The following is a 15,181-nucleotide window of genomic DNA, read 5'->3' as shown; positions in this document are numbered from 1 at the left end:
CCGTGGGAGCGTGGATGGCCGGGAGTGGCCTTGGAGACTGGAAGAGGACTATGAAGGTCAAGATGACCTAGTGGTGGTGGGGTTTAAGGGCAGATCCATCCCCGAAGGATCTCCCTCCATTCCTCCTTCCTAAAAATAACATTTTATGGATCTAAAAGGGCAGGAGGGACAAGAGTGGTCACCTGGTTTTTCAGCTGGAAATGTCACCAAGTAGATGTATTTGGGTCACAAAATTATCTCTTTAAAGAGCAAATGAGGGCAGTCTGGAGGAATGGAAAGAAGAGTTTGGAGGAAGACAGATTTGATTTCCACTGCAAGGCTGGCTGCTGCCTAATTCAGTATCTCAGAGATGACCTAACCTCTCCAGATATTGGATTTATCACCTGTACCACTACACTAATGATGCCGGCCACTCAGGTATGCTGCATTAGAGGTTCTGCTGTGAACAACCGTTTACTTAGCTTTTGAATAGGCAGCTGTCTATAGAAAGGGCCTGACAGAGTTGGGTGATCAGCCACACTGATAAGAACTTAAACCCTATGTGCTCAGTAACTGGTGTAGAGTCAAGCTCCAATTGGTCATTTTAAACCCACAGTCACCCGGGATAGGTGGCCACTGAACAACTGAATAATCCCTGTGCCCCACTTATCCAAAAGAAGCTCTGGATTGAGGGGACACCAGACGACCCCTCTCACCGGGAGCTATTTCTCTTCTGATAGTTCTGATAAGCACTCCCATAGCTCCCTACTTCCGGCTTGCAATTTCATCCTTCAACTCCATGAGTAAATGGGCTAAGGTTTATGAGATTTGTATGGTTTTAACTGTTTCACTACATTCGTAAAGTACTGACCCACTGTGAGGTGTAGAGTGGAGTGCCATAGTCATGAAGAATGAAACGGCGGATGGAGGTCAGGTGCTAGTAAGTTTATTTAAAGGCTATAAAGGCAGGTATGTAAAAGATACACAGGCAAGAAAGTAAATCTGCTGCTGGCGGGGAGGGGTTTTCTGAGTAGGGCTCTTTGTCTAGAGGTTTCTAAGGGGGTATACCAAGGAGTTCAGGTTGTCCAGTAAGCAATATAATCTCCAGCCTATAGGAGACTACATCCTTTTCAGGTCCAACCTATACGGTGTTCGTGCAGTGATCCTTGAACCTGCGATTGTCCAGTCTTGGCCTCCCAGAGTGCTGGGACCATAGACTTGGTCATACCCAGTTTGTACTCATCTTTTGCTATTTTTTATAGCAATGAGACAATGTCTTGCTATGTAATTCAGACTGGTCCTTGAACTCACTGTGTAACCCAGGCTGGCCTGTAACTTGCACTGATGGATCCTCCTGCATCAGCCTTAGAGTACTGAGGTTATAAGCGTGTGCCACCACACCCAGGTGTGTTGTTCTTTATCTCTGCCTAATGTGCTGGAGGTGTGGCTCAGCCTCTCCTGGCCTCCGGGCTTAGGCCTGGTTTCCATGGTTACTCCAGGCAGCCAGATCCCGTTACCAGCAAAGCCAGGTGCCACTGTTGTAGGTGGCCAGAACAAGACCTAGATTTGTTCGCTTGCTGACCAGCCCCTGAGAATATGAGAAAACCTCATCAAACTAGCCGGTGCTGCGGCGTGCCGGGGAGGAGTCTACAAGGGCTGGCGGGCCGCGCTGCACCGCCACTTCCGTTCCGCCCGCGCGTGTGGCAGCTCTGTCCCCGCCTCGCACAGCGGGAGCGGCCGCCCGGGTGCTGCAGAGGCGGGGTGCTTCGGGCTCCGCAGCGGCGACCCCAGCGCTCAGGCCGAGGCGTGAGTATCCGCGCCTCACAGGGTTGTGCTGGAGGCTGGGACGCGGGGACCCTGCGCGGGCGTCCCCTAGGGCTGGTGCTCGCGGGCTGGGCTGTGCAGGCGTAGCCAGGCTCCCCGCGCCCCAAACCCGAGGGGGTCCAGGCAGTCGCCCCGCGACTGTGGCCGTAGCGGCACTGGAGGCGCGCGGGGGCCAGGGGCCGCTGGAGGAGCGCCCTCCTCTACGTGGCTGGTAAACCGTGGGTGCATGAGGTTCGGTGAAATACGCGCCACCACAGCGCCCTGCTGGCAGTATTTAGCCTACCGGAAGCCGGAAGTGCGTCACAGAGGCTGCCCCAGGGGGCTCCCGGAAGCGCTCCTGGCGTTTGCCCTCCGGGTAGAGGACCTGCCAGCGTTATGCGCATGCGTCAGGTTATCAATTGGTGAGTGTTTACCCACCTTGTGCTGCGTGTTATATTTTTGTGCATTTATAATTTGTTTTATTGAATGTTTTCTTTCGATTTTTTTTTCGTAGAAGTAGCCCCGTTTGGTACAATGTCGCATAAAAATCCGCTTTTGCAACTTTGGGGGGAGGTGGAAAGCGAGTCATCAGGTGATTCGGCTACGGATGATGAGTTGGATCACGTAAGCCTAAGAAGTTTCGATAGCGAGACCGAGCAAGAAATGACAGATAGAGAAGTAGAGGACGAAGACCTTGGTTCAGAGGAGGAGGACAACAGTAGTGTAAATGACTATTTGACTAGTCGAAATGGAACAAAATGGTCATGTATACCTGAACCACCCCTCGTTAGAGCTAGCTCAGAAAATGTTAGGTTCTTGCCAGGGGTGAAACCCATTGGACAGAATGCCAACACTGTGATTGAATGTTGGAAATTATTTGTAACAGATGATATGCTGCAGGATGTTGTGAAATACACTAATAATGAGATCCAGCTAAAACGGTCCACATGCACCAATAGTAGTACCCAAATGTGTATCTACCATGACACCTCGCTATCTGAACTAAAAGCCTTCATAGGTCTGTTGTATATAGCAGGACTTTATAACCATGAGAATCTAAAGGATTTGTGGAGAAGTGATGGGTGCGGCGTTAAGATTTTTAGAACAACAATGACACTCCAGAGATTTGGGTTTCTTCGAAATTGCCTACGTTTTGACGACAGAGAGACCCGTCAAGCAAGAAAAATCTCTGACAATCTGGCTGCTATTCGCTCGTTTTTTGAAACCTTTGTTTCCAATTGTCAAGCAGTTTATAAACCGTCTGAATGCATGACAGTTGACGAACAACTTGTATCATTTCGTGGTCGTTGCAGCTTTCGACAATATATGCCAAATAAACCTTCCAAATATGGTATAAAAATGTATGCCCTGGTAGATGCGAAGACATTTTACACCTTGAATTTAGAAATTTATCCTGGAACTCAGCCACCAGGTATTTATTCCTGCAGTAATAAACCATGTGATGTTGTGAACAGACTTATCGCACCTATTTCAAAAAGTAACCGAAATGTCACATTCGACAGCTGGTTCACTAGTTACTCACTGATGTTGCATTTGCTAAAAGAACATCAGTTGACCAGCACAGGAACTGTTCACAAGAACCAAGCAGAGATTCCTGAAAAAATGTTGCAAGTTCACAATAGAGAATTGTATAGTACAATCTTCGGATTTCAGAAAGACATAACATTGGCCTCCTATATGGCAAAGAAAAACAAAGTTGTGTTGATACTGTCAACCTTACACCATGACGATAAGATTGATAGTGAGTCTTCAACCCGAATGAAGCCAGAAATTGTCACATTTTACAACAAGACAAAACGTGGAGTTGATATTGTGGACAAGTTATGTAGTGAGTATGACGTCTCTCGAAACACAAAGCGTTGGCCGATGGTTGTGTTTTACTCCATCCTAAACATGTCAGGCATAAACAGTATCATAGTTTACAAAGAAAACAACAATCGCAAAATATCACAGAGGGATTTTCTTAGAGAACTGGGACTGGAGTTGATAAAAGATCAGTTAGAACAGAGGAAGAACAGTATGTATCTGCCCAAAGAATGCAAAAGAATTCTGGAGCAGACCAGCGAACAGACAGGTGAAACTTCAGGAGAACCTCATCAAACAGCAAGACTAGCGAGATGTCAAGTGTGTCCTACAAAAAAAGACCGGAAAACGAAGCACAAGTGCTGTCTCTGTAAGAGATACTTGTGTATGGAACATGCTGTTCGCATGTGTGAAGACTGCCTTAGGTGTCATCACTGACAGGAAGATAATTTTTATTGTAGAGTTTTCTTTTCTTTTTTTGGTGGTACTGGGGGACTGAACTCACGACCTCACATTTGCCAGGCAGGTGCTTATGCCACTGAGCTAAATCCTCAGCCCATAGAGTTTTATTTTCATCTGTTCATATAGGAATTTATTTCTGTTCTTTTTTAGATTTTATAAACAGCAGTTGATGTTCAAAATGTTGATGTTTATTATGAATTTTTTTTTTTATCTTTTTGAGACAGGGTCTCACTATGCAGTTCAGGCTGGCCTTGAACTCACTTTGTAGCCCAGGCTGGCCTCAAACTCAGCCATCCTCCTGCCTCAGCCTCTCAACTATTATAAATCTTAAATACTTTAAAACTTTCAATAGTATTAAAAATGTAATACTTAATTGATATTTTATTTTCCTGTTAAGTACACATATATAATAAAAATATCCTTTAAAAAAAAGCAATACCAGTGAGGTGTCAAGTATGTCCTACAAAAAAGATAAAATACATGTGCTTATTATCACTGTAAGTGACACTCGTGTATGGAACATTCTGGTTTCAGATGTGAAGACTGCCTTATGTGTCATAATTGAAGTAAAGATTTTTGGTGTACAGTTTTTATTTTCATTTTAGTTCATATAGGAATTTTTTTTCAGATTTTGTAACAAAAAAGTTGATATTGAAAATGTCAGTTTAATATAAACTCAATAAATATTAAAAATTCAGTACTTTATTGGTATTTTATTTTCCTGTGAAGTACACATTGAATAATGCAAAACTCATGAATTTAATAGAAATACTTCTTAAAAATATATATGAATGTTAGCATCCTTATACTCCTTTTCAGGAAATTTAACTTATGCACAAATAAAGAACGAGGCAGTGATTTCCGGCTGCTGCGTGCCTGGCTCTCATCCCAGCGCATCCCTGCTCTGGGTACAGCCAACTCCCCCGTGACTGCAGCACTGGCAGCAGGCTGGACTGAGCTCTGCCCTGTGCTCCACTAGCAGTGCCCTCCCCTTCTGAGTAAGAAGCATTTTCCAAGGGCCTCCAGGTTTCAAAGGTCCAGCTGGTCTAAGAGGAAGGGGCTGGTGAGACTCAGGTCTCTGTCTGATGAGGGGCCTGGGCTGTCCTCTCCTGTCTCTGTGACATGGCTCCGCTGAGGCTTCCACCCACCAGCCTGCTCAGCTTCCCTCCTGGTCCTGCCTTTCCCTCCTCCTCCAGCAGGACAGAACAAGTCCCCCCCACCCCCACCCCCAAACCAAACCAAGCAGAGGCAGCACACACAGTGGGCTTTTGTCTCCTGACTGTCCTAGTGTCTTGTTCTTTCAATTTCCAACAAGTCACTGTTATGATTTTTGTCTGGATGTCCCCCACCCCAAGCTTTGTACCCTTGTATATGGGGCTTTTTTGGAGTCCCCTCTAGAGTAGAGTTTGAGAATCTAGAGTTTGTGATTGATTCGTAGTGCCTTGCTGGGATTAAGGGTGAGTGAGTGCTGGATCAGTCCACTGATTAGATTGGTACCTCCTTAATCTCTGCAGTCTGGATGAAGATAAAGATTAAAGAAGGAAGCTTGTTTTCCCCTTTTTTGCTCTTGTTGCTTTTGCTGTCTTCTACCACCATGAACTGTTATTCCTCTGCCATGCCACCCTGGCTTGGAGGCCTAAGGATGGACTGAAACCTCTACAAACTGTGAGCTAAATAAACCTTTCCTCTTTTAACTTTGGGTGTCTACTAATTTGTCACAGCAATGAGAGAAATTACCATCACTGTCCCCACTGTCGACTTCCCACTCATTCGCCAGCTCCTGGGCTCTGCCTCCACCCCTCACTGAAGCAACCAGCCACTGACCAGCTACTAAATGAGAAGGACAGGGTCAAACGCCCTGTGACCTTGCCCTCTTCTGAATGACCATCCTTTACCCCCCACTCTCTCTTCTGAGCGCTCCTTCCCAGTGTCCTTTGCTTCTTTGGCCTGAGATTTTAGTGTCCCCAGGATGACGATTCCTTATCTACTTTATGTGCCCTGGTTCTGACTTCATCTGCCCTAGGGATGGGTCACAGCTCTAGACCATAGCTCAGCTCCTGGTCTTGCCACTTAGGGCTTCTTTTTTGTTTGTTTTGTTTATGTTTTTGTATGTAGTTGGGAGCCTGGCCTTAAATTTACCATGTAGTCCAGGATGGCCTTTGGCCATCTTCCTGTGTCAGCCTCCTGAGTGCTGGGATTACAGGAGTGGGCCACCATGCCCAGCAAGTGTGTGCTTCTTTATCTCTACCTAATAAAATCTGTCTATGCCTATTATTAATGTGTCCTGAAATTCTTTTTTTTGTGACAAGAGTCAAGAATCTGCTAGGTGGGCCACATCGAAGACCTCATCTCTTCTTTGAGAAAACCCTTTGTCCTCATCCAACAATGATCACCATGATCTTTTCCTCTCCGTTGTCACCTCCTTGGTCTTAGCTTTATCCTCCTCAGCCCGAGATGTGGCACAGCCTCTCCCCTGGCCTCCCTGCTTATGCCCTGGTTTCCATGGTTACTCCAGCTAGCCAGATCCTGTTATTAAGAAAGTCAGGTGCCACTGTCATAGGTGGCCAAGGCCTGGGTCTGGCCCCCGGCTCACTGGGTTTGTTCACCTGCTTAGCAGACCCTGAGAGTCAGGGAGGTGGCCCTTGCCTGCAGTACCAGCACTTAGGGGACTGAGGCAGGAGGAGTATGCTGGAGTTCAAGGCCAGGCTGCACTACAGAGCAACACCCTGTTTCAAGCAAACAGCAACAACAACCCCAAAAACACATCCCATAAAACATGGACAGAGTTAATTTACAATTGGGTCAAATCGGGAGGGCAGCTAGTCTGTACTTGTCCTCTTGGAGGGCACAGTAGTGCTGTAGTCTGTAGACAAGGTAAAACAAACATTAAATTTTAATGTGGAAACTTAACCAAGCTTGGCCCGGAGGGCTGGGAGGAGGGTGGTGGTATGATTTCAGCATGAAGAAATTGGTGTGTTTAAAAAAATCTTAAATTTTTTCCAGTACTGAACATAGGGCCTTTGCACTGAGCTACATCTCCAGCCTTTTTAAATGTTTTTTAAATTTTTAAAAAATTAAAAAAAATTTTTTTTGAGACAAGGTCCCAGTATGTAGTTCAGGCTGTCCTTGAACTATGTAGTCCAGGCCGGGTTTGAACTTGCAGTGATCCTCCTGCTTCAGCCTCCCAAGTGCTGGGATTATAAGTGTGATATAAAGAGCTCTTTAATATTTATTTCTATTTTAGGGGCTGGGACTTTAGCTCAGCGGCATCAGTGCCTGCCTTGCAAGCAGGCAGTCACGAATTCGATCCCTGGTACTGATAAAAAGGAAAAAGACAAAAAAATATTTATTTCTATTTTTTTAATTCACTTGATTTCAAAGAGAAAAAGTAAAATTTCAAAACACGTCATTTGGGGCCACAATACTACATACATTGCACATTGTCATCCCCAAATCTTTCACCCAGAGCACAGCACATCTGCCTTCAATTGTCCAAACAGTGCCAGCACAAATCTTTCTCTTCAGTGAACTCAGAGAAATCAGTAGTATACCATATTAATTATTATGTGTGTGTGTGTGTATACTTTATTTTTTCTGCTTTTTTTAAAATTTGGTACCAGAGATCAAACTCAAGACCTTGCATTGAGCAAAATCCCCAGCCCTATAAACTTTAGTTTTAAAGATCATTTCAACTATTCAGCTTGCTTTTTTTTTTTTTTTTTTTTTTTTGGTCTTTTTCGTTTTTATCAGTACCAGGGATCGAACACAACTGCACACTTGCAAGGCAGGTGCTTATGCCGCTGAGCTAAATCTTCAGCCCCAACTATTCAGTTTTTAGCATTGCTCCTTGGCTCCAGAACTTGCCTCATAAGGACCTGACTTGCCTTCCATCCTACTCCGGACCCAGAATGCTCTTCCCTGGAAAGCTGTCCCCTTACCAGACACTTCACTGCAGATTCACACAAAAGATCACTACCAGCTCCTTGCTCTCTGACCTCTCCTTATTCCTCCTGACTGCTGAGCCCTTGGTCAGTTTCCTTTGGTGTCTACAGCAGTGCTTTGCATTTTAGAAGCCCAACATTGGCCCCTGACGGAAGGCATGGATGGACAAGTTCGGGGTGACCCTGCCTGCCTTCTGCCTGAGACCATTTCCTCCTCACAGCTGCCTGGGCTGGGAAAGGTCAGGAAACATGGAACAGGGTAGCTATCCAGACTCCAAAACCCCAAGCAACGTCGGTTTGACCAGCCCTTAAGTGTGGGGTGAGATTGTGTTTCAGGTTTTCCAGAGACATTGCCCAATCCTCAACTTTTGTGTGTGTGTGTGTGTGTGTGTGTCTTTTTGAGACAGGGTCTCCCTATGCGGTTCAGGCTGGCCTTGGACTCGCTGTGTAGCCCAGGTTGGTCTCAAATTTGGAAGGATCTGCCTGCTTCAGCCTCCCAAGTGCTGGGATTATAGGAATGCGCCACCAAGCCCGGCTTCCAATCCTCAAATCTAATGAGATAAGAGAAGAAAACAGATAATGAACAGCGCCTGACATATTACAGGTCCAATAAATAGGTTTTGCTGTTGGTGAATTTAAGAGACATGGAGGTACAGACATTTCGTGGGGCCTAAGGAGGAAAGAACTTTAGTGTGTTGGAGAAGGTGGGTAAACTGGACTTTTGGCGGGGACAGAGGAGCCTGCTGGACGCCAAGGGGAGTTGCTGTGGGAGTCTAGAGAGGAACCCTCAGTACCAGAATTCTCCCCGGGGCCCACAGGACTTCGCAGACAGGGCAAGGGTCCACGTTCTGTCCCGACACGCCGGAGACTGGCAGCTGGTGGCGGGGCTACTGGGAGGTAAGTCGAGAACGCCCACCCTCTCCTCAATTCCCTGGGACCCCCTGATCCCCACGCCGAGAGCTCAGCCCCAGACCCATCTGCGGGTATTGAGCTCTTGGCCTCCATAGCTCCGTCGTAGTGACGTCTCGCAAGGAGGCGTGGCATTGTTGGTGAGCGGAGCCCAGCGCGAGGGGCGGGGCCAGACGAAGCTTTTGGCCCCGCCTCTGGAGGGAGGTGGATGAGGAGACCGGAAGCGTTTGCTTCCTCTCGCCTCGGTGCTTCCTTTAGTCCCGCCCCCGGCTACGTGCGCAAGGTCATGTTCCGGAAGTAAAGGGGCCATGTTGATGGGTGACCCCGGGAGAGGCACTAGGCGAGAGGCGAATCCGGAGGAGTGGTAACGCGCGCGGCCCGCGGGTGAGTGAGAGAGGTGAGGTCGCCGGCGGCGGGCCGGAGTGAGAGGGCTGAGATCGCTCTCAGGGCCGCTGCCGGCGCCCCCATCCGGCCCAGGCCCTCGCTACCGGCCTGTGCCCGGACTCCCCCGGGCCGGCCCTGCGCTTTCTTTTGGAAGCCTCTCCGTGTCTCCAGCCCTAGTCTCCAAAGGCTTCCGGGCTTGGAAGCAGGCTCGGCCTGACTTCAGGGTCCCCGCTCCCCGCCCGGTCCCGCCCCCAGGGACGGCACCGCGGGGCGCCGGGCCCCTGCCGCCCATCGCCCAGCGACCTTGTAGCAACAGCCCTCGCGTGACGGTCGCTTTCTACCTCATCAAGCACCTCTCTTGGTCTTGTGCCTCTGCCCACCGGAGGCCTCGACCAGAGGGTCGAGGAAATCTTCTGCAGTTGAGGAAAAAGGGACAGGGACGGTGGCTTGCCCGAGCTCGTGCAGGAAGTTAGCAAGGCCAGACAGAGGCTGTGGCGAGTTGGCTTTGGGTCCAAAGGTCAGCTTTTCCTCCAAATAGCTGCCCCATTCAGGCGCTTTTCTTTAGTTGCGAAGTGGGTGCGATTATTTCTTACACATAGGTACATTGTGAGTTTTCCATGTTTCACTCAGCGTTTCGAGCAGCTGCTGCGTGCCGAGCATGTGCTGGGAAAGTTCCTGGGATGCCCAGAAGTGTTGGATATTTGGGAAGTACACAGTCGCACACAGCACAGGGTCACCTATATACAGTGCACCCAGAGTTGGAGTCAGGAGCACCGCCTCTTCGTTTTAGAGTTGTGCACCTGTCCACAAGTAATAAGTTGTTATTGAGACATGCTTGGAACATTTCTGGTGGTGAATAAGGCTTCAGAAGTGATCATTGTTATTATGAACTCGGACCACATCATAGGTTCATAGTTAAAATGTGGTAATCGATGACAAAGCACTTTACAGATGATAACACTCCAGCCAATGTAAGTGTTTATTGTTACTGAGGACTGGCTGTAGCAGTTTGTGTGTAACTTAACTGTGATATTTATTGAGCATTTACAGACCCGGCTAGGTAGCACTAGTGGCTTTTCCCTGCTCAGTACGTGATAGGTGAGGTGCTGTTCTAAATGTATCTCTTTTAATGCTCAGACCAATCATTTAGACAGAATGCGATTTATTCTCACGGCACAGAGAAGGAACTGAGCCAAGCACAGGGACGTTAGAAACTTGCCCAGGGTAATGCTGCTCATTAGAGTGGTGGTACTGGCGTGCAAATCTTGCTGAGTTCTTGACTTTAGCCACTCTGGGCTATGCCTTGTGATGAAATTCTGTTACAGGTGCTTTATAGATAGGCAGTTTAAAAAATAGTAGTTGCTCTTACTATGCTACCATTATATGTGAGGACGCTAATACTCAAGAGGTTAAGAACTTGACCCAAAGTAAAGTGGTATTGCAGGATTGCAGCCCGGGAGTCCAGCTTCCAAGCAGCAGTGAGCCATAACCTGTACTTTCCCAGGAGGGGGTGTTCAAAGGCCAAGGTCAAGTCAGTTCTGAATGAAAACGTCAGACCTGCACATTCTCAGCAGACCCTGATGTCATTCATTCTTATTTTAGCCTTGTACACTTTCTCTTCTGTATAGAGCGTGACGCTAGTCCCGCCTGTCCCCCATGGCCCCGTGGAGCCGAGAGGCGGTGCTGAGTCTCTACCGGGCTCTACTGCGCCAGGGCCGAGAGCTTCGCTACACTGATCGAGATTTCTACTTTGCCTCTGTCCGCCGAGAGTTCCGGAAAAACCAGAGGCTTGAGGATCCTGAGGCCCGGGAGAAGCAGCTGGAGAAAGGGCTTGTCTTCCTTCGCAGCAAACTAGGGGGACTTGTTTAGGATCCTCCCCTTTACTCTTACACCCTGACTGCAAGGAAAGAGGACAAAGTGTGGACACTCCTGTCCCCCCCCCCCCCACCTCCCAGATGCATTAAGAAGCCTCAGGTAAGTGGGTGATCCTTTCTTTAGGCTTCATTTTTTTTCCCCCCTGATGCAGGGATCCAGGAAAGGGAAATTGTTTCTTTTTAGTGACCAACACTCTTCCTCTTGTTCCTCAATGAAGGAAATCAGACATATTAAAAGAAGTGGGTCCTTTTGTGGGAAAAAAAGTAGGCCCTGAATTTAAGGCCCCAACAGAACAGTATCAGCATCTTATTTCATAAAACATTTTATTATATATGAAAATGTTTAGAAAATCAGTTGGTTAAAATCATCTGGTAGAGTTCAGTTCCAAGCCACTCATTCTTTAGTAGATTCAGGTCTGTGTACTGTGTGTGGGTCAGATCATATTTCCTGAAACACAGCTGTGTCCTTTCTAACACAGTCTGCAAAGCAAGCATAGTGTTCAGACTTCAGAGTCCAGTGCTGGGTTCAAATCCTGGCACTGCTACTAATAGCTGTGGGAATGAGGGCAAGTCATGAAACTTTCCGGGCCTTCATTTTCCCATTTGTGAGATATGGATGATAGCAATTGCCTTCTTGGGTTATTGTGAGATCCCAGACAGTGCACACACAGCACTGGGGATGGTTCTTGGCAAGGACTGGGCTAGTTCTATCTACTCTGGATGCGGTGTCAGCAAGTCTCACTGCAACATAGTGATTATATTTAATTCAGCAGCCTTCCTGGAGGGCCTGGGAGGGACCTGGTATTCTGATAGGCTCTGGAGATAGAGATGAATGATGTGGCTCACCAGGGAACTCAGCCTTAGGCAGATATTGAAGGGAAGCGGCTCTGTCCTAGAAGGTTGGGTAAAGAGCTGTGGGGGCAGGAAGGAAGGCAAAGATCTGGTTTTGTGGTGGGAGAGAATGATGGAGGTGGCTATAGAAAAGAGGACACCTAAATGAGAACCAGAAGCTTTTGCTGGGCAAGGGGATAGGAATAAAGTGCCTGGTGGTAGAAAGTGCATTTTGTAGTCTGGAAATCTGGCATTTCTAGAATGGTAAATCTGTGTGGCAAGCAGTTGGTGCTGAGGCTGGACCAGGTCTGGAAAGACCGTCCCGGCTTTGTAAGGAGGGAATGGCGTGGCCATGTTTGTGCCTCTTAGCATACCACAGTGGTGTGGGAAATAAACTGGTGAGAGACGAGGGGCAGCGAATCTGGGCAGATGGGTGGAGGCCCTGGAATGGTGAGGGTGGAAATCCGACCTGTGCAGGAGCCTGGGGCTTGGTGGCCGCGTGGCTGAGGCAGGAGGAGAGAAGGTGAAGGGTAGCTGCAGGGGTTGCCTGTTTTCAACTGAGACGTAGACAGAGGAGCCTTCTGTAATGGCTTTGGTTCTTCTCGGACAGTTTCATTGATTGGCAGGCCTGCCTTCTGCTGTACAAAGCCAGGGCCAGGCTGATGCCTGCTGGAGCCTGCCTGCCCTGAGAGGGGAGCCCACCTCAGGGAAACTGAAACCTTTGTATTCTTTTTTATTTTTTTTGTCTTTTTCTTTTTTTATCGGTACTGGGGATCGAACTCACGACTGCCTGCTTGCAAGGCAGGTGCTTATGTCGCTGAGCTAAATCCCCAGCTCCTAACCTTTGTATTCTTAAGCTGTGTAACTGTGAGTTGTTATATTTTGCCATTATCAGCCACTAAAAAAAAAAAAAAATCAAGTGCCATAGGGTTAAAATTTGTTTATGGAGCAGACATTAATCCCTGGGGATGTCACAGTGAATGTAACAAATGTGTTCAGTGTAGAAAAAAATCTAGAAGCTGGTAGTGCAGTGGTTACAAGAGAGAAAAGCAGAGGAGGGGAGATGGTTTGGGATTCCTCTAGATCAGGTCTTCCCAGCAGTGTAAGTCCTAGGTTCAAATCCCAGGTGCACAGTTTACAGATACTGGTAAGTTACTGTGGGCTAGACACTTAATGTCTTCCTCACCTTCATCTTTAAACTGAGATCCCAGTATTACTGACCTCATGGGATTGTCATACTGGAGGTTAGAGAATATGTCAGATTCCAAGCACAGAGTGTCCTTTTCCTGTCCATCATGAAGGGACGTGGTCGACCCTGTCTAACAAGACAGGTTAACAGATAAAAGTGTGGCAGATGTTTTATTTATTTAATCAAAAATGCAAGTGCCTGTAAGCCCTGAGCAATCAAGACCCACTAACCCAGGGTAGATTACTTGTTTTAATCTTTGATTCAAGAAATTGCACAGTGAGCTGGGCATGGTGGTGCATGCCTGTAATCCCAGCACTTGGGAGGATGAGATAGGAGGATCGTTGCAAGTTGGACACCAGCTTGGGCTACAAAGTGGGGGCCAGAACCGCATGGTGAGATCATATGTCAAAAAAGGAAAAAAAAATTCACAATCATGTAGAAATACGATTTCTACATGATTGAACAGAATGTGATGTAACAGTAATAGACTCAGAGAAGCCCAGAGGGCCAGTTTATGTTCTTTTTGGCATCTCAGTTATTGTACTTCTTCCTGGCAGATGTGGGCAAGGTGCTTTCTGTGGGAGTCCTAGGACCTACAGCCACAGGAAGGTCAGAGAACATTATGCAGAAAGATGGGGAGAAGCTAGCATAATATTTTTAGACTTTCTGCCTGGCTTTGGGGAAAGAGGGTACTAGTTTCCATGACTTGCCTTGGGGAAGATGAATTCTTGTTTTTGTTTTTTTGGGACAAGGTCTCACTGTGTAGTTCTGGCTGGCCTTGAACTCACTATGTAGCCCAGGATGTCTTCAAATTCCCAATGAGCTTCCTGCCTCAGCCTCCTGAGTGCTGGAATTACAGGCGTATGCCATCACCAAGCCTGGCTAAGTATAGTTTTTATGGTTTCCTCTTGGAGGAGACTGAAGGCGTAGAAGGCACGAGAGCAGGGCGTCCGGGAGAAACTCACTTCCGAGGCCTTTCCTCTGGGATGCTGTTTCCTGAGCTTCCACATTCTCTGTTAGGTGTTCTCATGTGCTCAAGCCAGACGTGCGTATGAATTTGAATTCTCCAAGTAGAATAAGTTGGAATTGTCATAGTTAGGTGATGTCAAACTGGGAAGCTGCCAGGCCTCCTCCTTACCACACTGGGGTGATTTGTGTTTCTTTCCCACTGTGGTACCGTCTTTAGGGTTTCTTCCCCCTTCTGTACTAGAGGGGTTGAACCCAGGGCTTTCACACTGAGCTACTTCCCAAGCCTTTTTAGAGTCAGGGTCTGAGTTGCTAAGTTGCCTTGGCTGGGGTCAAACTTGGGTTGGGGTCTCCCAGAGTGCTGGGATTCCAGGTGGCACCCACACACCCTGCTACCTTCTTAAGCATTTTTAAGTGTACAGTTTGGTGGTGGTGGGACGGATTTCCAGAATGTGTTTTTATCTAGGAAATCTGCAACTTTACCCCTTAAACAATTTGGTTAAACAATGTGGTTCTCTTTTCTTTTTTTTTTTTTTTGTCTGTAGTCTAGGCAGGCCAGATTAGCCTGAAACTCATGATCCTCCTGCCTCAGCCTACTGTGTGCTGGGATGACAGGTGTGTGCCACTGAGACCAGCAAGTGTTCCTCTTGTACTGAGGAGCCAGGCTCCTTCCTCCTTACGCTGTGGTGCTGTCTCCTGACTGTCTGCAGGCTAACACAGCAGAGCCTGAGCACAGGTCCGTGGTGGGAGGCAGCTTCCACTGAACAAATTAGTTTTAGAATGAGAGGGATGTCACCCTGTTGGAGCGTGTGGGTGCTCCCTCAAGGTCACCCGGTCTGCGATGTCACCTGGTCAGAGGTGTGGGAGCGTAGCGTTAGAGTAGGGAGAGCCTTTAACAAGCCTGCTCTCCTAACACAGTTTTGGTCTGAAGCCCAGGGGAGCTTTGCAGGGTTTCGGAGGCCAGCTGAGCTGTGTCCCTGAAGGTGCAGTGTAGGTCAGAGGACAGTCTGGGATTCCAG

General features: G+C 47.7%; 2 protein-coding genes across 3 annotated transcripts; both read left to right on the top strand.

Moving 5' to 3' along the window:
* The first annotated feature begins 1,662 nt into the window (after nucleotides 1-1,662).
* On the top strand, nucleotides 1,663-6,342 carry LOC101787536 (piggyBac transposable element-derived protein 4-like). 2 transcript variants are annotated; one of them, XM_063243770.1, is made up of 2 exons: nucleotides 1,663-1,785; nucleotides 2,297-6,342. In XM_063243770.1, exon 2 carries the CDS (start codon nucleotides 2,317-2,319, stop codon nucleotides 4,042-4,044), a length of 1,728 nt encoding a protein of 575 aa, XP_063099840.1. In that variant the 5' UTR covers nucleotides 1,663-1,785; nucleotides 2,297-2,316; the 3' UTR covers nucleotides 4,045-6,342. The 2 variants fall into 2 exon arrangements, with proteins under 2 accessions (XP_063099840.1, XP_005003914.2); XM_005003857.4 differs by lacking the exon at nucleotides 1,663-1,785 and adding an exon at nucleotides 1,792-2,204.
* Nucleotides 6,343-9,093: 2,751 nt separating this feature from the next.
* LOC134474861 (mitochondrial ribosome and complex I assembly factor AltMIEF1) lies at nucleotides 9,094-11,275 on the top strand. The gene is made up of 2 exons (XM_063243772.1): nucleotides 9,094-9,302; nucleotides 10,931-11,275. Exon 2 carries the CDS (start codon nucleotides 10,959-10,961, stop codon nucleotides 11,169-11,171), a length of 213 nt encoding a protein of 70 aa, XP_063099842.1. The 5' UTR covers nucleotides 9,094-9,302; nucleotides 10,931-10,958; the 3' UTR covers nucleotides 11,172-11,275.
* Nucleotides 11,276-15,181: the final 3,906 nt, after the last annotated feature.

Source organism: Cavia porcellus, unplaced genomic scaffold (genome assembly GCF_034190915.1).
Source record: "Cavia porcellus strain 051 isolate PalLab524CR breed Dunkin Hartley unplaced genomic scaffold, mCavPor4.1 scaffold_40, whole genome shotgun sequence".
In the NCBI taxonomy this organism is placed as follows: domain Eukaryota; kingdom Metazoa; phylum Chordata; class Mammalia; order Rodentia; family Caviidae; genus Cavia; species Cavia porcellus.
Note: the sequence above shows the minus strand (reverse complement) of the source record. Positions and strands in the feature narration are given on the sequence as shown.

Coding starts and splice junctions, on each gene's coding strand:
- LOC134474861 (XM_063243772.1), top strand. CDS start 10,959: ATGGCCCCGTGGAGCCGAGAGGCGGTGCTGAGTCTCTACCGGGCTCTA.
- LOC101787536 (XM_005003857.4), top strand. CDS start 2,030: ATGAGGTTCGGTGAAATACGCGCCACCACAGCGCCCTGCTGGCAGTAT. Junction 2,205..2,296: donor ATGCGTCAGGTTATCAATTG/GTGAGTGTTTAC, acceptor TTTTTTTCGTAG/AAGTAGCCCCGTTTGGTACA.